The sequence below is a fragment of the Littorina saxatilis genome, linkage group LG4, assembly GCF_037325665.1.
Source record: "Littorina saxatilis isolate snail1 linkage group LG4, US_GU_Lsax_2.0, whole genome shotgun sequence".
NCBI classification, from domain to species: Eukaryota; Metazoa; Mollusca; class Gastropoda; order Littorinimorpha; family Littorinidae; genus Littorina; species Littorina saxatilis.
The window spans coordinates 63,814,772-63,835,285 of record NC_090248.1 but is presented as its reverse complement, the minus strand read 5'-3'; the positions used below and the strand labels follow the sequence as shown (position 1 = coordinate 63,835,285).

Here is a 20,514-nt window from a genome sequence, read left to right as displayed (position 1 = left end):
TGTGTGTGTGTGTCTGTGTGTGTGTGTAGAGCGATTCAGACTAAACTACTGGACCGATCTTTATGAAATTTGACATGTGAGTTCCTGGGTATGAAATCCCCAGACATTTTTTTCATTTTTTTTTTATAAATGTCTTTGATGACGTCATATCCGGCTTTTCGTGAAAGTTGAGGCGGCACTGTCACGCCCTCATTTTTCAACCAAATTGATTGAAATTTTCGTCAAGTAATCTTCGACAAAGGCCGGACTTCGGTATTGCATTTCAGCTTGGTGGATTAAAAATTAATTAATGACTTTGGTCATTAAAAATCTGAAAATTGTAAAAAAAACTATTTTTTTTATAAAACGATCCAAATTTACGTTCATCTTATTTACCATCATTTTCTGATTCCAAAAACATATACATATGTTATATTTGGATTAAAAACAAGCTCTGAAAATTAAAAATATAAAAATTATTATCAAAATTAAATTGTCCAAATCAATTTAAAAACACTTTCATCTTATTCCTTGTCGGTTCCTCATTCCAAAAACATATAGATATGATATGTTTGGATTAAAAACACGCTCAGAAAGTTAAAACGAAGAGTGGTACAGAAAAGCGTGCTATCCTTCTCAGCGCAAGTACTACCCCGCTCTTCTTGTCAATTTCACTGCCTTTGCCGTGCGCGGTGGACTGACGATGCTACGAGTATACGGTCTTGCTGCGTTGCATTGCGTTCAGTTTCATTCTGTGAGTTCGACAGCTACTTGACTAAATGTTGTATTTTCGCCTTACGCGACTTGTTTTTCTTGTTGCCGATCCGACAAATTGAAAACGCAGGGGGCAAATTGCACGCGGTGGGTAGTTCCCACATGCGCATAAAACATGTCAACAGGAGCATTGACCTGTCCGTGTCTGTGTTAACCGTAAAGCGCTCGTTGTTGATAACAAGCGACCATTTCAGTGTTTTTTTCATTGTCCACACCTCCCACAGCTAATACAAAAAGATGTAAAGGCTCAACTTTCCCCCTGTTCTGGTCGGCCGTAAGCTAACTGCTGCACATCTTTTCATGCCCATGACCATTACTTGTAGGTATCTCTTTGACCTGAGAGAAATAAATACGTACAATAACGTAATATACGGGTGTATTCTTTACGAACATACATTCATGAAATAAAATATGGAAAAGCCTTTTTATGTGACATGCACTATGATTTTGAACAAAACAAACATCAGTGCTGTTGTTGCAGTCATGTCTATGCATAAAAAGGTCCGTGTGATTCAACACCATGGTTACACACACACACACACACACATGCACACACACACACACCAACAAAACCTGGGAAGCACAAGTAGGGAAAGCAGTACCTTTTTTCAAGAATATCATGCGGCACCATTTTGTGGCATCTCCCACGAACAAGCCTCCAATAGTTATATCAACCTAAATACGTAAAATAAATTGTATGCGCATGGTAGTTTTGTACTACTTAGGCACACACACACAAAAGTCTGTTTACGGTATCCCGACCGACCCTATTTTTTCGCGCGACCCTAGACTTTATTTTTTGGCATTTGAGGGGGGGAAAAAAGTCTTTGTTTTTTGGCAAAATAACTTAAAAATATGTTTTTTGGGAGAAAAAAAATTTAACTAAATTTAAAAATCCCGACCTACCGACCCTATTTTTGTGTGGCCTATGTTACCGTAAACAGACTTTTTGTTGTTGTTGCCTTAAGTGCGTCTACGTCTAGCATAACGGCAATAACGTAACATTTTGAGAGTAGGGGTTACAGGTTATTCCGCGTGAATTGGTAACACCTTAGCCAACACTTTTGACATAGTTTTTGCCTACAGGAGTATTATACGAGACAGGAGCATTATACGAGACAGGAACATTATACGAGACAGGAGTATTGTACGAGACAGGAGTATTATACGAGACAGGAGCATTATGCGAGACAGGATCTAGAGTATTATACGAGACAGGAGCATTATACGAGACAGGAGTATTATACAAGACAGGGGCATTATACGAGACAGGAGTATTATACGAGACAGGAGCATTATACGAGACAGGAGCATTATACGAGACAGGAGCATTATACGAGACAGGAGCATTATACGAGACAGGAGCATTATACGAGACAGGAGTATTATACGAGACAGGAGTATTATACGAGACAGGAGCATTATACGAGACAGGAGTATTATACGAGACAGGAGCATTATACGAGACAGGAGTATTATACGAGACAGGAGTATTATACGAGACAGGAGCATTATACGAGACAGGAGTATTATACGAGACAGGAGTATTATACGAGACAGGAGTATTATACGAGACAGGAGTATTATACGAGACAGGAGCATTATACGAGACAGGAGTATTATACAAGACAGGAGCATTATACGAGACAGGAGCATTATACGAGACAGGAGTATTATACGAGACAGGAGCATTATACGAGACAGGAGCATTATACGAGACAGGAGCATTATACGAGACAGGAGCATTATACGAGACAGGAGCATTATACGAGACAGGAGTATTATACGAGACAGGAGCATTATACGAGACAGGAGTATTATACGAGACAGGAGCATTATACGAGACAGAAGTATTATACAAGACAGGAGCATTATACGAGACAGGAGTATTATACGAGACAGGAGCATTATACGAGACAGGAGTATTATACGAGACAGGAGTATTATACGAGACAGGAGCATTATACGAGACAGGAGCATTATACGAGACAGGAGTATTATACGAGACAGGAGTATTATACGAGACAGGAGCATTATACGAGACAGGAGTATTATACGAGACAGGAGTATTATACGAGACAGGAGTATTATACGAGACAGGAGTATTATACGAGACAGGAGCATTGTACGAGACAGGAGCATTATACGACACAGGAGTATTATACAATACAGGAGTATTATACGAGGAAAATAATAGAGCTCGTTTCACTTTTTGAGCATTTAGTGGATATGAAACCGGTTTTTGGCTCACGTAAGTGTACCTATGCGATGCTAACTTTTGTCTGTCTGTGCGTGCGTGCGTGCGTGCGTGCGTGCGTGCGTATGTATGTATGTATGTATGTCTGTGGTAGAAACTTTAACATTTGAAGACGTCACAACATTTGAAGACGTCACATTATGACGTAAGAGGGTTAGACGTCACGCGAAGGAATTACTGAAAGTCTCGGTCATTGTTATTTTGAGCGGGCCGAGACTAGTTTTTTCTTCGAAATCGGCCATTCAGATCTAGATCTAGTGTCTCGCTTTCTTGAACAGTGTCACCTATGCCGCTTACTGTGTGTGTGTGTGTGTGTGTGTGTGTGTGTGTGTGTATGTGTGACGAAGTGATTGAGTTTGTGTTACTGTTTGTCGATTTCTTACGTGAGCCTTGAAGGCTTCGCCTCTTGTTCCATTTCATTTCTCTACGGTTCTTTGTTTTCCCCAAAAAGAAGTATATTCAGTTATAATTGACCTTAGCATAGAGGCAATAAATACAATTTTGAAAGAAGGGGTTAACGTTTATTCCGCGTGAAACGGTAACACCTAAAGCCAGTACTTTTGACATGTTTTTTGTCCACGGGAGCATTATACGAGAAAAATAATAGAGCTCGTTTAACTTTTTGAGCATTTGGTGGAAACACAAGCGGTTTTTTCTATTTCATTCCTCTTCTGTTCCTTGTTTTCCCCCAAAAGAAATATATTCAGTTATAATTGACATAACTGACATTAACATAAGAGCAATTAATACAATTTTGAGAGAAGGGGTTACCGGTTATTCCACGTGAAACGGTAACACCTAAAGCCAGTACTTTTGACATGGTTTTTGTCCACGGGAGCATTATACGAGAAAAATAATAGAGCTCATTTCACTTTGTGAGCATTTCGTGGATATAAAAGCGATTTTTCTGTTTAATTTCTCTTCTGTTCCTTGTTTTCCCCCAAAAGAAGTATATTCGGTTATAGTTGACCTTAAATAAAGCATGCCTGCTTGAGTTTTGACTTATTCGTTCTCACGAGTCAAGCAAGAAAGGACAAAATCCACCCGCCGCTCCGCTTTTAATGGAAACGCGCAAGCAAAAATGTGCCTGTCGCGCAGTACAGCCTTTGCGTCGCTTTATGGAAACAGTTTTAGTATGGCGGGTTACTGTAATGACGTCATCCCTTTTTGCAAAATTAATCCATCTTGCCTTGCAGTGTGATACCGGTTAATAACACACCTAGCATGATCACTGACTGTGGATCTCAGTCCTTTGCGTATATTTGACAACAGAATATCTGTCTGTCTGTCTGTCTGTCTGTATATCTGTCTGTCTGTATATCTGTCTGTCTGTATATCTGTCTGTCTGCCTGTCTGTCTGTCTCCCGAGCTTTTGCAATGCACTTTTATGGAAGTGTAATGGATTCACAGATTACTTAAAGGTTCCGCCTGTGATCACTCAATTATTCCATTACTTAGATTTGTGTAATTTGCTTGTTGTTACTTGGCCAGAGGGTATATATACCAGATCTTGATAGTGTAGGTTCTTTCCTTAAATTAACTTCTATAAGCCCTCTCTGCGACTGCCGTTCTCCTTTTCGACTTTGAAACGGCTTACATTGTCTACAGCAGACAGTTTCAAAGCACCGGATACGTGTTTTCCAGTTTGTGATTTTGGAGGGCCCCAAAGGGGGGGTATCATCACGATCACGGGAAGGGAAATTTTAGCTTTCACGATCACAGTTACCTTGATTTTTGTTTTCACGATCACAAACACCTTGACGAATAGAGGATCATAGAGTGATACAGCTGTGAAAAATGTACGTTGAAAATAAAATGCTTTGCAATAATGCCCATCACGATCACGAAAACAAATGACAATCACGATCACGAGACTTGATTTTTTTGTCATCACGGATCACGGGCAAAGTCCCATCACGATCACAGAAATGGAAATTTCGGCAATCACGGTCACAGAAAGGTCATAAAACGCCAATCACGATCACGATTTTAAACCCTTTGGGGCCCTCATTTTGATAGTGTGGGTTTAAACATGTTTTATTCACATAATTACAAATAACAATGCCACTTATACAGCCAATGAAACCAACGGAGCACAACAAGCTACGCTGTTCTCTTCGCCTTGTAAGGTTACGATTCACAGCTTCAAAGCAGGTGAAACGTGTTTTCAATTTTATAATAATTGAAACTGCGAGTGATTGACCTGAAGTTTGTCACCGTGCTCTCACGTTACACCATTTTCACACAATCTGGACATTAAACAAGTACCGACGGGATGTGTAATGCTGTGAGTGATTGTGTTCTGTTTGTTCGTTTGTCTGATGTTGTGGTTTGTTTGTTTCTTTGTTTGTTTGTTTGCTTGTTTGTTTAGCTGCGTACGTCACAAGTAAACACAGTTGCGATCATAAAGGAACCTGTATAATATCAGGGCTCCCCACAGAGCGCGTCCCTGCGTCCTATACAAGATACAAGATACAAGATATTTATTCACCAATTTTGCAAAAGGATTTCATCTTGGCACGGCACGGTAAAAATAAAATAAAAACCAACCAGACACATATGCAGACACACATCACCATGCATGCATACATACGTACATTACACTGTCATGCACACACAGACACAACTCACACACACTCACACACACACACACACACACACACACACACACACACACACACACACAATTATACGCACTAGAAGCCGAAAACACGTACTGGAAATGCGTGGAGGGGGTCCCGGGACGCACTAACATTTCAAAGAGGGGGTCGTGGGACGCACTGAATTCCCTTTACCGTGCGTACCGTAAGCCTAGATACTATTTTTATATTTAGTCAAGTTTTGACTAAATATTTTAACATCGAGGGGGAATCGAAACGAGGGTCGTGGTGTATGTGTGTGTCTGTGTGTGTGTGTGTGTGTGTAGAGCGATTCAGACTAAACTACTGGACCGATCTTTATGAAATTTGACATGAGAGTTCCTGGGTATGAAATCCCCGAACGTTTTTTTCATTTTTTTGATAAATGTCTTTGATGACGTCATATCCGGCTTTTCGTGAAAGTTGAGGCGGCACTGTCACGCCCTCATTTTTCAACCAAATTGGTTGAAATTTTGGTCAAGTAATCTTCGACGAAGCCCGGACTTCGGTATTGCATTTCAGCTTGGTGGCTTAAAAATTAATTAATGACTTTGGTCATTAAAAATCTGAAAATTGTAAAAAAAAATAAAAATTTATAAAACGATCCAAATTTACGTTTATCTTATTTTCCATCATTTGCTGATTCCAAAAACATATAAATATGTTATATTCGGATTAAAAACAAGCTCTGAAAATTAAATATATAAAAATTATTATCAAAATTAAATTGTCGAAATCAATTTAAAAACACTTTCATCTTATTCCTTGTCGGTTCCTGATTCCAAAAACATATACATATGATATGTTTGGATTAAAAACACGCTCAGAAAGTTAAAACAAAGAGAGGTACAGAAAAGCGTGCTATCCTTCTTAGCGCAACTACTACCCCGCTCTTCTTGTCAATTTCACTGCCTTTGCCATGAGCGAGTATACGGTCTTGCTGAAAAATGGCATTGCGTTCAGTTTCATTCTGTGAGTTCGACAGCTACTTGACTAAATATTGTATTTTCGCCTTACGCGACTTGTTTAGACTGCAATCGTCAGCTTTTATTATTATATGATTGCGTTTCAAATACCAAAATTGTTGTATTTATAAAACTGAGTTTAGCTAACTTTCTTGCAGCAAATGTTTAAAATTAATGTGGTGAACGAGCAGATGGATATTGTGAGTGGATGGATGCATTGTTTTCTTCTGATATACAACCACCTACAATGACGAGCATGACAACAACAACAACAACAACAACAACAACAACTACAACTACAACTACAACAGCATGGCTGGACAGAATCGTGTCTTCTGGAGATGATGCTATGTTTTTTATCCGACACAACCCGGATCATTATTTTCTCCAAAGCTGTGGTATCTTGCCTCTGATTCAAGCGGCACAACTCCTCAGCAATCCCTATACCGCGACAGGGCTATTTCCGAGCATCGTCTAATTTGAGGCTTGTCGCACGCGAAGAGGGATGAGACTGAAGATGAGAACAACATTGATCAACATTAACTTAATTGAATTAACATAAAATCAGTAAAGTTAATTCGATTTAATGCATCTTAAAGGGAGTGTGGGCGTGGGCTATTATCGCTTAGATAGGATGGTGGGAAAGGATGCCGAGGTGGGGGCGTGTTTATCTTTGTGAGTGTGTGTTTTTATGTCGTGTGTTGGCAACACAAGGGCGGATCAATTCACTTTGGAGGGGGGGGTTACAAAATGACTGCGAAGATACAAGTTGACGGCGCCGAAGGCGCCTAAGCATCTAAGGGGTCCGGGGGCATGCCCCCCCGGAAATTTTTTTATCCAAAGAAGCAAAATAGAGCTATCTGGTGCATCCTGAACCAATAAATTACCTCTTTTTTTTGGGGGGGGTGGGGGGGGGAGTTACGTAACCCGTGTAACCCCCCCCCCCCCAGATCCGCCCTTGGTTAGGGTGGGTTGAACCTGGGGTTCTTGTAAGGAACATGTTTGTATGCTTGTGTAGGATATGAAGGCGTTCTATTCTTAGTATTGTAGAGTATTTTGGGAGGGGGGGGGGGACTTGCCGCTAAATCCCCAGAGTCTCCATCTCCCATTGCGTCAGACTTTAGAGTGAACGCTGCCAAAAGTGTATAATAAAAAAATAAAATAAAAATCTAACGGTTTTGTGGTTTGTGTTTCTGCCACAGTTTTTGCATGTGCAAGTTATCCAGAGAGGGTATAAATACAGCAAATGAAATGGTTTTGAGCGCTCTAGCACCGTTAGTTTGTCAGAAGAGGAGGTGGTCCATATTAGGAGCCGGTCCATATTAGGCAACCTTCCCCTATAATATTGGCTTTCGTGACGTGTCCGGCACATACGAATATACTTGTTTTTGTTGTTGCTGTTGTAGTTGTTGTTGTTGTTGTTGTTTTTGTTGTTGTTGTTGTTCTTCTTCTTCTTCTTCTTCTTCTTCTTCTTTGTTAATGTGCTGAAACTCCCAAATACACTCGTGTTTATGCACAATTGTTGGTTTTTTTTACGTGTATGGCCGTTTTTACCCCGCCATAATGCCGATTTCGGGGGACGGCACATGCAAAATGCTACTGTAATTGGCCGGGTTCTTTGAGGGCCTATTCAACCTGAGACACTTTTGGTTCTGTTTTAATGCGTTTCTAATAAAGTACAAAATGAGCAGAACAAGCGAGTTGTTTACTGAGAACTACCGTCGGCCGGCAGAATGCGAACCCCAGTTTCCAACACACACAAAATGCACTGTAGATTCTGAATAGAATTAAAGGAATACTGATCTTGTTATGCAAGCTATCTATTTCAACCTCACAGATCTATTCAGGCTCTTAAAGGTGGTCGTCTACATTTTTACTTTTTTTTCCATAATCTTATGGTTAGATTTCGCTAAAAAGTTATGTCAGATGATGAATGAACCATGGGGAAAAAAGTTATAGAAAAAAAATATATGTAAAAAAAGATTTTATTTTTGGGTAGCGTGACTCACGCTTCCAATATTTTGTTTTCTGTTTGCTGAGAACATGTGCTTTGCCTAAAAATACTGACCAATCAAATTCATGTCACTATGCTTATAGCCACGCCTAAACAAGTGCAGCAACAGTTTGACACTGGAGCGCTGTCCACGCATTTTTTTAAACGCACGAAATGCACGGGAATTGAGAGGAGTTTTGCGCTTGGCATTTTCCAAATAAGGATATCCTACTATGAGTACTACGCTGGAATACTACAATGAATTTTCAAACGGCTTCACTGGCTTCGTCTTTCCTGATCGAAAGGGGGTGTATTGTTGATATTTGTAGATAATAGACTCTGCATTTTAATGGTCAAATGGCGATTCCGGTATAAAAATGTAGACAAGGACCTTTAAATGTGATAAGAACATTCTTTTGCTTGGACTGACACCAACATTCCACATCCTGGCTGGTGTCTGGCAAGAGTGGGATTATTGTATGATTGTATGAATTATTTTTATTTGTATAACTATTGTATACTTCTTTATTTTTCGATGTGTATTTTATAATCGTTGAGAGGCAGCTTTGACATGTCGAAGACAATTTCCGTTTTAATGTATTCATTTTATTGGACAAAAAAGTGGTGTTATTGTTATTGTTATTTTCGTACATGACACCAGTGTCAACTTGTGAAACTCATTCAGCAAAACAATCTTATTCTGCACGGGGAGTAGCCATGCTATTGAATGTTGGTATATGTCCAAGTGAAAGGATGCGTTTACCCTATGTAAGAGCTTGGAGAGATTGGTGGTGGTGCAACTGATTGCTTTTACTAAACGACTGGTGCCTGCATTCACTTTTACGATTTTCTTCCTTTGCTGAATATGTTGGGTTTCCAAACGTCGAGTTGACAGATCGAGAAAGATGCCCGCAGTTTTTGTCTCAGTGGGACTTAAGTACTTAAGTCTGGTTTTTCTGTCTGTGTCGAGATTACATGGCTTATTTGTCTCTGCCTTCGCTCGTGTGTGTGCGTATGTGTGTGTGTGTGTGTGTGTGTGTGTGTGTGTGTGTGTATGTGTGTGTGTGTGTGTGTGTGTGTGTGTATATATGTGTGTGTGTGTATGTGTATGTGCGTGCGTGCGTGCGTGTGTGTGTGTATGTGCGTGTGTGTGTGTGCGTGTGTGTGTGTGCGTGTGTGCGTACATGCGTGTGTATGAGTGTTTGTGTGTGTGCGTGCGTGCGTTTGTGTTTTGCGTGTGTGTGTGTGTGTGACTGTTCTTAATAATAATAATAATAAATAACTTTTCTATAGCGCGAGTCCCATCAATTGGCTCCAGGCGCTTTACAAATTCATTATAGAATAAACTAGCACAAATCAACAAGCATACAAAGCATACATTTAACTGAGACATAACACCAAGATCCCAAGCACTAAGCAAAACTTAGCGTACATTGTTAAAAGTACACACACACATACACACACACACACACACACACACACACACACGCACGCACGCGCACAAAGATACCATTGACAAATAGACCATAAAGCACTTGCAGGGTAGAGAGTTCCAAAACAGAATAGAGTTGTGGAGAGTCTACTCAGGCTAAGCAAAGGCTTTACGAAACAGGTATGTTTTGAGTTGGGTTTTGAAGGAGGAAAGGCTGCTGGAGTCACGGATAGAACTTGGAAGCGAGTTCCAGACGGTCGGAATCTGGTACCTAAAGGTTCTTTCACCAAAGGTCTTGGTCCTGGTTTTGGGGATGCGAAGGAGTTTTTCAGAGGAGGATCTGAGAGAACGGGATGGCTCGTAGATACTGAGGGAATGGGACAAATAGGGGGGAAGTGATTTCTCAAAACAGCGGTACCCTAACAGAGCCAGCTTGTACTCGATTCTATACTTCATAGGAAGCCAGTGAAGGGTGGTAAGTAGGGGAGTGACATGGTCTTTCTTAGACTTCTGCAGAATGAGCCTTGCAGCACTGTTCTGGACTCTCTGTAAGCGATCAAGTTCTTCAGTGGGGAGGCCGGCAAGCAATGAGTTGCAGTAGTCAAGTCGACTCAGGATCAGAGAGGAGACAAGTTGAACAGTGGCTTGGAGTGTCAGGAATGATCTGACAGAGGAAATCTTGCGCAACTCAAAAAAGGCACATTTACAAACAAAACTAATGTGTTTTTGCATTGTCAGAGCAGAGTCCAGGTACACGCCTAGGTCCTTAACAGCGGTTTGGGAGACAATCTGAGTGTCGCCTATTGTCAGGGAAGTACAGTCAATCTGATTTAAAGCATGCCTTGAGCCTGACAGCATCACCTCAGTTTTTGAGTCATTCAGCTTGAGTTTATTGTCTATCATCCAGTCTTTAACTGACTCAATGCAGCGCTCAGTGTTTTTAACCACTTTTGGAAAATCACTGGGGGGAGCAGAATCCTCTATTTGGGTGTCGTCGGCATACTTGTGGTGTTCGCAGCCATGCCTCAGATAGGTCCTGTGTGTATAGTGTAAACAGAACCGGGCCTAGAACAGAGCCCTGGGGTACTCCGTGCTTCAGGGGAACAGGGGATGATTCTTTTTGACCTATTTGTACTCTTTTAAAGCGTTCAGAGCGATATGACACGAACCACTGGAAGGCTTTGTCGGCAATTCCAAACGTGAACTGTAGTCTCTTTAGGAGGACGTCGTGGTCGATGGTGTCAAATGCCGCCGAGAGGTCCAAGAGTGCGAGCACAGACACTCCCTCTTGGGTGGGCATGGGTCCCTAGAACGGATGGTGAAAAGTCGAAACGATCCCTCAGAACATACAAATCGAAGAAAGAAGATGTCTTGTCTGAATCAAGAGATGAAAGGGCTGTATGTGCAAATGCCAGGAAGGGTCAAAACTCTTCCTGCGCACCCTATTCCTCTCACTCTTTCAGGGGAAGATTGTAAGAAAAGGCTCTTCTTGTAAGTTCAGATCAGTTCAGTCCCCCCCCTCTCTCTCTCCCTCCCTCTCTCTCTCTCTCTCCCTCTCTCTTCTCTCCCTCTCTCTCTCCCTCTCTCTCTCTCTCTCTCCCTCTCTCCCTCTCTCTCTCTCTCTCCCTCCCTCCCTCCCTCCCCTCTCTCTCTCTCTCACTCTCTCTCTCTCTCTCTCCCTCTCTCTCTCCCTCCCTCCCTCCCTCCCTCCCTCCCCCCCTCCCTTGTAAGAAAAGGCTCTTCTTGTAAGTTCAGCTCAGTTCAGTCCCCCCCCCCCCCCTCCCTCCCTCCCTCCCTCCCCCCCTCCCTCCCTCCCTCCCTCCCTCTCTCTCTCTCTCTCTCTCTCTCTCTCTCTCTCTCTCTCTCTCTCTCTCTCTCAGTGTTTATGCGAGACACATCACTCGCGTGATAATAGGCATGCCAAACTTACAGCCTCATTCCAACCACCATTTTATCATGAAGTCATGCAGTGTCACATAAAAAGAATGTGTCGAGTGTATTATGTGCTGCAGTTTCATCTCAGCCTGTTTATCACTGTGACATCACAAACCATGACGTATGTTTCAGGGTATGATGAACATTACGTGTCTGAGTTTGTGGTGTTTTAGTATGACATCATTACCCCATGACGTGTGTTCAAGGTGCTAGTCTTCGTGAAGTATCTTAGCCGGTGTTTTGGTATGATGTCATGCAGTATGACGACTGTTTCTGCTCATGGGTTTCCACGACGTATCTCAGTCTGTGTTTCGATATGACGTCATGCAGTACAAGGCATGTTTCAGGTGATGGTGTACTACACTAAGTTTACATCTCATCTATGACGTTATTGAATATGACGCGTGTTGTGGGTGATGGTGAACATGACGTAACTCAGCATGTATGTAACTGTGACGTCATTAGGTGTATTACGCGTGTTGCAGGTGATGGTGTACATGACGTACCTCAGCCTGCCTATTACAATGACGTCATTGGGTATACAGCTGTTTCAGGTGATGGCCGCACGCACACTAAGTTTACATCTCAGCCTGCATGTTACTATGACGTCATTGGGTATGACGCGTGTTGCAGGTGATGGTGTACATGACGTACACCTGCAGCTTCCTGTCCGCCTGGTACCTGGTGCTGCTGATGATGGAGCGGTACATCACAGTGTGCCATCCCCTCAGGGCCCACGTGCTGTGCACCAAGCGCCACGCTCGACTGGCCATCATCAGCGTCACGCTGCTCGCCCTGCTGCTCTACAGCCACAGCTTCTTCACCACGGACTGGGCCGTGTCCGCGCTCGACTCCGCGCTCGACTCCGCGTGCAGGCTGGTCGGTTGGGGGAAAAGGGGGGGGGGGGGGGGGTCGTGTGGCTATCTTGGATGTAGGAGTCTGTCGTGTCCTTGTTTTTGGCTCACGAAGTGTAGCCTTTGCGTTCGTAACTTTTGTCTGTCTGTGCGTGCGTGCGTGCGTGCGTATGTATGTATGTGGTAGAAACTTTAACATTTCGTCATTTGAAGACGTCACATTATGACGTAAGAGGGTTAGACGTCACGCGAAGGAATTACTGAAAGTCTCGGTCATTGTTTTTATTTTGAGCGGGCCGAGACTAGTTGGCAGTCGTGTCCCTGTAAGTAGCCTCAAACACTGTACATAAGGAAGACGTGGAACTTGCGAAGAAAATGCGAAAAAGTGTTTGTGGGTTATCGTCCCTAGTCACATGCTGGCGGCGAAAACAAAATGGCGGATCGCGTAGGTACCGATCGTGTGCGAGGTGGTGGTAAATTGTGCTCGGCTTTTTGTTGCAAGAACGCCCGTTACAAACAGAGCTGCTTCGGGAAAACTTTCCACAAGTTCCCTACAGAAGAAAAAAGGTGGGTTGTGCAGTGATTATTTCATCAGGTTTACCTTCTTCAGAATGAGAATGCAATGGCTCGAGTCAACTCACTCAGTAGACTACAGCGTCAGCGAGTACTTACGACTGTGAGTGTGAGTCAGCAGTCAGTACAAAACAACAGTTTACACTTGATGACAAACCCGTGGGCATATTTGCCGAAACCTTTATCAAACCTTGCTTACGGGAAAACTACAGTACAAAGGTACATCACTCATCCGTTTTGCGTTCAGGCAGAGCGTTAGATTTAGACTGAAGATCTGATTTAGCTTTTTTTGTCTTTCCTTTTTGCTTAGTTTAACAATAACATTGTTGTTTTTATTGTCAAACTAGGTGCAGAATATGGATGCAATTCACAAGGCGAGAGGACTTTGAAAAGCTGCAGCCAGCTGATGTTCAAGGTCTCAAGCTTTGTACTGATCACTTTGAGGCCAACCAGTAAAACAATCCTGCAGAGAGGATCACTTGTGTGGAATGCTGTCCCGACATTGTTTGCAGTGCCCAATCCACCACCGAAGGTTATTTATTTATTGGTTTTAGGTTTTTGCAAACCAAAGAAGCACACTATTAAATGCAGGTTGAGTAATGACAAGTTTGAGGCTGATGTAAGAATTGAAAACAAGTTAGCATTGTTCCCATCAAATAATGCCTGTTTGCATTTAGCGCAAAAAAATGATAAGGCCAACAAAAAAAAGTTACTTATTTTGGATCGACGTCTTGATTATGATGATATGATGAACTTATTTTGCAAAAAAACAGCCCCAAATGGCAAAAAAGGTATAGGGTCGGCGTCAACAACAAAAAAGTTGTATGTTTCTGGTCACCTGACCCTACCTATGTTTTCCCGACGACCCTAGACTTTTTTTTGTTGCATTTTCAAAAATAAAAGGGGTATTCGAAAATCAATTGTTTTCCTGTTTTTCAACAAAATAGTTAAAAAGATGGTTTAAAAAAAAAAAGTTTAGAAAAAAAATCTCCACCTTTAGTCATGTTAGGTCACAAAAAAGTCTGTTTAAGGTAACGTAGCCCCCCCAAAAATAGCGTCGGTAGGTCGGCTTTTTAGTTTTGTATTTTAGCCATCTGAATATTTTAATTTTATTTTTTAATGCCCCCAAAAAGTCTAGGGCCGGTGGGAAAAAAATAGGGTCGGTCCGGATACCGTAAACAGATTATTTTTTGTTTTGCCTTACCAGAAACATACACTTTTTGTGTGTGGCCTAAGACCAATGCCATGAAATTGGGAGAAATGTTTCATTGTGACTGGGTGTTGGTTGTGAGTTTGTCAGTTAAAGAGCTGTGCAATTTGCAGGTTGCTAGTGGGAGGAAGCCACCATCGCAAAGGGTAGCTACAAATGAAGCCAGCACCGACCTGTCGCCTGATGCACAAATTGTTCAACCAGGTAAGAGATTTTTAACCATGAAGAACACCCTGACATCAAAAAATGTTTAAACTCATCCATTACATAGTTGATAATCGCTGTATAGGGTGACGGGCGCTGTGGCGGGGTGGTAAGACGTCGGTCTATTAACTCGGAAGGTCGAGGGTTCGAATCCCGGTCGCGGCCGCCTGGTGGGTTAAGTGTGGAGATGTTTCCGATCTCCCAGGTCAACTTATGTGCAGACCTGTTAGTGACTTATCCCCCTTCATGTGTACACGCAAGCACAAGACCAAATACGCACGAAAAAGATCCTGTAATCCATGTCAGAGTTCGGTGGGTTTTAGAAACACAAAAATACCCCGCATGCTTCCTCCGAAAGCGGCGTATGGCTGCCTAAATGGCGGGGTAAAAACGGTCATACACATAAAATTCCACTTGTGCAAATAAATGAGTGCACGTGGGAGTTTCAGGCCACGAACGCAGAAGAAGAAGAAGCTGTATAGGGCGGATGCATGGATGGATGAAATTGTACCTGTAGTTCCCACACGTAATGATGGGAAACATATCCTGTTAGAGGCATGGTGTAACAAGAAACAATTAAGTGGCTCTATTCCCATCTCCCCCCCCCCCCCCCCCTTTCCCCGTCGCGATATAAGCTTCGTGGTTGAAAACGACGTTAAACACCAAATAAAGAAAGAAAGAGGCATGGTGTGTGAGGAGTTTACCTGGTACTGTTGTCCTAATCAATCAATCAATCAATCAATATAAAGCTTATATAGCGCGTATTCCGTGGGTACAGTTCTAATGGCCTCACCCATTCAGTACCAAACAAGGTCAATTCCATCATTGTTCCACATCGTATCCATAGTTGCTAATACACTTCATTTCTGGCCTGCCTTCCTACGCTATTGTTTATTTTCATTTTGTGATTGAATTACACATGTTTTAATTTCTTCCAGGTTGTAACTTGTTATGGTTATGTTATTTTATGTGGGTTTTGTGTGTGTGTTTTCTTTTTTAGATGACATTCTGGCGATCCTGGAGGACATAGGATGTAAAGCATCAAAGTCGTCATCCTCCCCATCCCCTCGTGAAGCGGAACTTCGGCAGAAGGTCAACAAACTGAGGAGCAAGGTTTTCCGATTAGAAAAGACAACGATGGAACCCCGTGTAAAACGAGCGAGTAAATTAGCCGAGCTATTTTGCCATTTATGCCTGTTACATATTTACCGGTTATCTGCTGCTGTATCCAATCCTGGCAGAGACGGAACGCATGTTACCAAGGAGCCGAAGGAGAGTCGATGAGATGAGAGAATGTGATTAACAATTGCCAACTCTCTCCGTACAAAGAGGGTCCAAAATTGTATCAAAATATAGATCGTAGGGAATTCAAAATAAAAAAAAGACAATAGACAAAACATGTACTTCGGCTCATAGAGCCTTCTTTAATTTTTGACTCAAAAGTCCATGCTCCGAGAGTCCTTTTTTAATTTTGAATTGCCTACCATCTATATTTGTATATGTCGTGCCGAATTCACGTAATTGTCGACTTCGCGGAATCGGCAACACTTTTGCCCATTTCGCGTAATCGGCAAAACGCTGCCCAATACGCGAAATCGGCAGCGTTTTGCCGAAAACGCGGAAAGGCCTCTAAAATTTGCCCATTTCACAAAAGCAACAGCCAGTCTGTTACTTTTTGTGTCACCAGAACATTGCATTAACATTGCTTTACCTCCCTACTATGTTTTGTATGGTCTATGTTGGTCTGTGTCGAGCATAACTTCGGAAATGCACGAAAACTACATTTTCTGCAATAACTTGCCATAACTTATCGATTATTGCGATATATATCCATTGGAGTATCTAGTTGTCTAAGTGTGATGATATCCCAGGCATTTGAGAAATTTAAAACCAAAAAGTGGCTGCCGATTTCGCAAAATGGGCAAATTTTAGAAGCCTTTACGCGATTTCGGCAAAACGCTGCCGATTTCACGTATTGGGCAGCGTTTTGCCGATTACGCGAAATGGGCAAAACTGTTGCCCATTACGCGGAATCGGCAATTACGTGAATTCGGCACGACATATACATTTTCAAAAAGATTCAACAGTCACCTTCCGTTATTCTTGAACTTGGCTATCCCAGCCTTACCTCAACATTCGATATTCCTGTGATATTTTTGACGTAAAATCAATTGTTACTGTAAAACACTTCGGCAAGAGGATTGGTCCAAGCAAACAAATAATAAACTTGTAAGATTTTTCCTGATATTTCCGATCAATTGCCTATGGTTTTATTTAGCTAAAAGATTCAAACGTCACACCTATGACTCATGGCTATTTTTAAGGGGAGAGTAGCATCCCTGGTGTGTTGTTTTTGATGTACCTTTTGGTCTGTTTACAGTAACATAGGCACACAAAAAGAGGGTCGGTAGGTCGGCTTTTCTTAATTTTTTTTTTATAACCATCTTTTTAAATTATTTTGCAAAAAAACAGGAACAAAATTGATTTTTTTTCTTTTTCTTTTTCTCCAAATGCCAAAAAAAAGGTCTAGGGTTGGCGGGGAAAAATAGGGTTGGTCGGGATACCGTAAACAGACTATTTTGCTTTGTTTTGCCTAAGCAATGACTAACAAACTTTCTTTAGGGTCTGACATTGTATATACTATACAATTTTTGGGGTATTAACTAAATACATGTATACAGTTTTTGATTCCTTTTATACTTTTTCACAAATTAGCCCCCCCCCCCCCCCCTTTTTTTTTTGTAGTCTGCCCTGGGGGCGGGAGGTCTCCTAATTTCGGTTTCTAGGGTCATCTTATGCTTCCCCATGAGCTGAGAACTTAATTTAAAATGGGCCACGATTTTTTTATTTGTATTTTGTAATTGTGCCTTTGTCCAGTCACATGATTTCACTTTGTACTTAAAAACTTGGCACTGTCATCATTTATTGCTATTTATTGTTCAGTTGTTCAGTATTTATTGCTATTGGGCATCAGTTGTTCAGTTGCCCTCTTTCGAATGAGCCATGCATGCATTATGGATGTGTTTAGCGAATTGGGATACCTCAAGCAATGTAAAAGAAGAAACAATGTGAAGCAAACATATAGCACCAAATAAAATAACCGAATCAGAATGGAAACTTCTTCAGTGTATGTGTGTGTGTGTGTGTGTGTTTGCTGTTTTAAATACCGAAAATGTGAAAATAAAGCAAGTCACAACATGAGAAAGATCGACTGTACTAGTCATAACAAAGCAGGAAACAGCCTGATCAGCATGCAGCAAAGGGGAATAACTCATATTTAGCCATTCTCATTTCTAAGCATGCCCAATGAGGAAGTTATCCTTCTTCCCATTGTAGTTTCTTTGGTAGCCTACATGCAGACAGACAGATCTAGATCTAGTGTCTCGCTTTCTTGCACAGTGTCACCTATGCTTACTGTGTGTGTGTGTCTGTGTGACGGAGTGATTGAGTTTGTGTTACTGTTTGTCGATTTCTTACGTGAGCCTTGAAGGCTTCGCCTCTTGTTGGATTGTGTTTTGTTTTTTGTTTTGTTATGTTTTTTTATTTGGCGTGCAAGCAGTCCCCTGTTTCTTACAGGCGAGAATAGGCGAGATTGGCGAGTGGGGCGAGGAAGTACCGTTTCTTGGGCACATCTCGCCTCGAACGCTAGGTAGCTTTGGGCTTGCTCGCTTGGCAAGAAAACATTGCGGCCACGCAGCTGCCCATCCGATTGGCTGTCCGTGGTTTTTGACCGACCAGTGCAGACGACCTTTTCGGTATCAACCAATGGTGTTTAATTCTTGTGTAGCTAGCCATTAAACCGTTTCACAGACACTCTCGCCTCCTAGCTTCGCGAGCGGCTATAGCCGAAAGAATATCTCGCCTGAAAGAAACAAGCGTCAGGTCTGTTGGGGAGGGGGGCTATATGCGGCTTTCTTGGATTTATGAGTTTGTTGTGTCATTGTTGTGTTTTGGTTTTGGCCCGTTTTAATTGGGCGTGCAGGCAAGTCTGTGGGGGGACTGGTGTGGAGCTATATTGCGGCTATCTTTGATGTAGGAGTATGTTGTGTCCTTGCTGTCTTGTGGCTTTGTGCAGCTTTTACCTGAGGATTGTGTTTTGCTGTTGTTGGTGTTGTAATTGTTGGGTGTGTTGCTTGCAGAAGTGATTGTGCCGTGTCCTCGCTCGACTCCGCGTGCAGGCAGGTAGGTTGGGCAGGGGGGGGGGGAGGGGGCCGGGCTTTCTTTGTTGTAGGAGTCTGTTGTGTCATTGTTCTTTTTGTAATCCAAAAAAACAGATAGACAGCTAACGTTCGAAAATTCAGAATAAAAAACAAGAATTGTTGGCTATTAGAACGTTTAATTATTGACACATTAATTGTGTTGTTCGTGATGGCTGTACAGCAGCTAGCACAAAGAACAAAACAAGAATTGTAGGCTATTGGAACGTTTAATTATTGACACATTAATTGTGTTGTTCGTGATGGCTGTACAGCGAGCACAAAGAACAAAACAAGCCCACAACAAAACGTTGTTGTAACGGGTTTTGTGGGGGGTCAATAATTAAATCTTCCAATAACCTACACTTCTCGGTTAAAAATGGCGTTGCTACCTGAAAGGGAACATGTTCTGTTCGTCTCTATTTCTTTGTCTCTCTCAGTCTCTGTCTCTCTCTTGATAATTGATTGTTTTTGATAAAAAATGTTGGTGCTTCTTTTTTTTGTTTTTGTTGTTGAATTTTTCTCTCAAAGGGCACATGGTTAAAAACGCATGTATTGCTTATATCATTACCCTCATAAATAAAATTTTAAAAATTAAAAAAACCGATTGACCTACTAACACCCCTCCCCTCCCCCCCATGTCAAACAGAAAGAGCGACACCAACACTTCCTGGCCATCTTCACCTACGTGGACTTCGTGATCACCTTCTTCCTCCCCTTCTCCCTCATCCTCACCCTCAACCTGCGCATCATCTTCGCCCTCCGTTCCTTCCGCCGTTCCTTCCGCCGCTCCTTCCGTCGTCGCAACCGCCCCCTCCGGCCCAGCCACGGGGCGGAGGAGGAGGAGGAGTTGGGGGATGTGGGGGTAGCGGTGGAGGCGGAGATGGGGCGACCTCGCGACCTCCACTGCCTCGTGTCTCAGGCTCAAGTTCGCTCCACCATGCTGTTGGTGTGGGTGGCCAGCGTGTTCCTCGTTCTCTACCTGCCCAGTCACGCGCTGAGGCTGTACCTTCTCATCCGGGTATCCGCCACTTCGGATGGGCGTGTGTACAGCGAGAACCTCGTTCTGGCCCAGCAGATCTGTCAGTTCATCTACTACATCAACTTCGCTGTGGACTTCTTCGTCTTCAGCGTCACCAGCAAAAGCTTCCGCAGGAACATCGCCAGGTGTCTCAAGAGGCGCTGTGTGTCTGGACACTGTGTCTGTTTGTCTGGACACTGTGTCTGATTGTCTGGACACTGTGTCTGATTGTCTGGACACTGTGTCTGATTGTCTGGACATTGTGTCTGATTGTCTGGACATTGTGTCTGATTGTCTGGACACTGTGTCTGATTGTCTGGACACTGTGTCTGATTGTCTGGACATTGTGTCTGATTGTCTGGACATTGTGTCTGATTGTCTGGACATTGTGTCTGATTGTCTGGACACTGTGTCTGTTGTCTGGACATTGTGTCTGATTGTCTGGACATTGTGTCTGATTGTCTGGACATTGTGTCTGATTG

At 42.5% G+C, this 20,514-nt stretch overlaps 1 protein-coding gene and 1 long non-coding RNA gene across 2 annotated transcripts; both read left to right on the top strand.

The window, feature by feature from the left end:
* The first annotated feature begins 11,274 nt into the window (after window positions 1–11,274).
* On the top strand, window positions 11,275–20,239 carry LOC138965685 (thyrotropin-releasing hormone receptor-like). Its single transcript, XM_070337861.1, has 3 exons — window positions 11,275–11,331; window positions 12,608–12,853; window positions 19,661–20,239. Exons 1-3 carry the CDS (start codon window positions 11,275–11,277, stop codon window positions 20,237–20,239), a joined length of 882 nt encoding a protein of 293 aa, XP_070193962.1.
* Window positions 13,156–16,291, top strand: LOC138965376 (uncharacterized). Its single transcript, XR_011455429.1, has 4 exons — window positions 13,156–13,395; window positions 13,749–13,933; window positions 14,725–14,815; window positions 15,816–16,291. It is a non-coding gene; the product is annotated as an uncharacterized lncRNA (long non-coding RNA).
* Window positions 20,240–20,514: the final 275 nt, after the last annotated feature.

What these genes read in the sequence shown, in the direction of transcription:
- LOC138965685 (XM_070337861.1), top strand. Translation starts at nt 11,275, where the DNA reads ATGGTGTCAAATGCCGCCGAGAGGTCCAAGAGTGCGAGCACAGACACT. An exon ending in GCACAGACACTCCCTCTTGG is followed by an intron (nt 11,332 to 12,607) that starts GTGGGCATGGGT and finishes CGCGTGTTGCAG; the next exon opens with GTGATGGTGTACATGACGTA. An exon ending in TCGACTCCGCGTGCAGGCTG is followed by an intron (nt 12,854 to 19,660) that starts GTCGGTTGGGGG and finishes CATGTCAAACAG; the next exon opens with AAAGAGCGACACCAACACTT.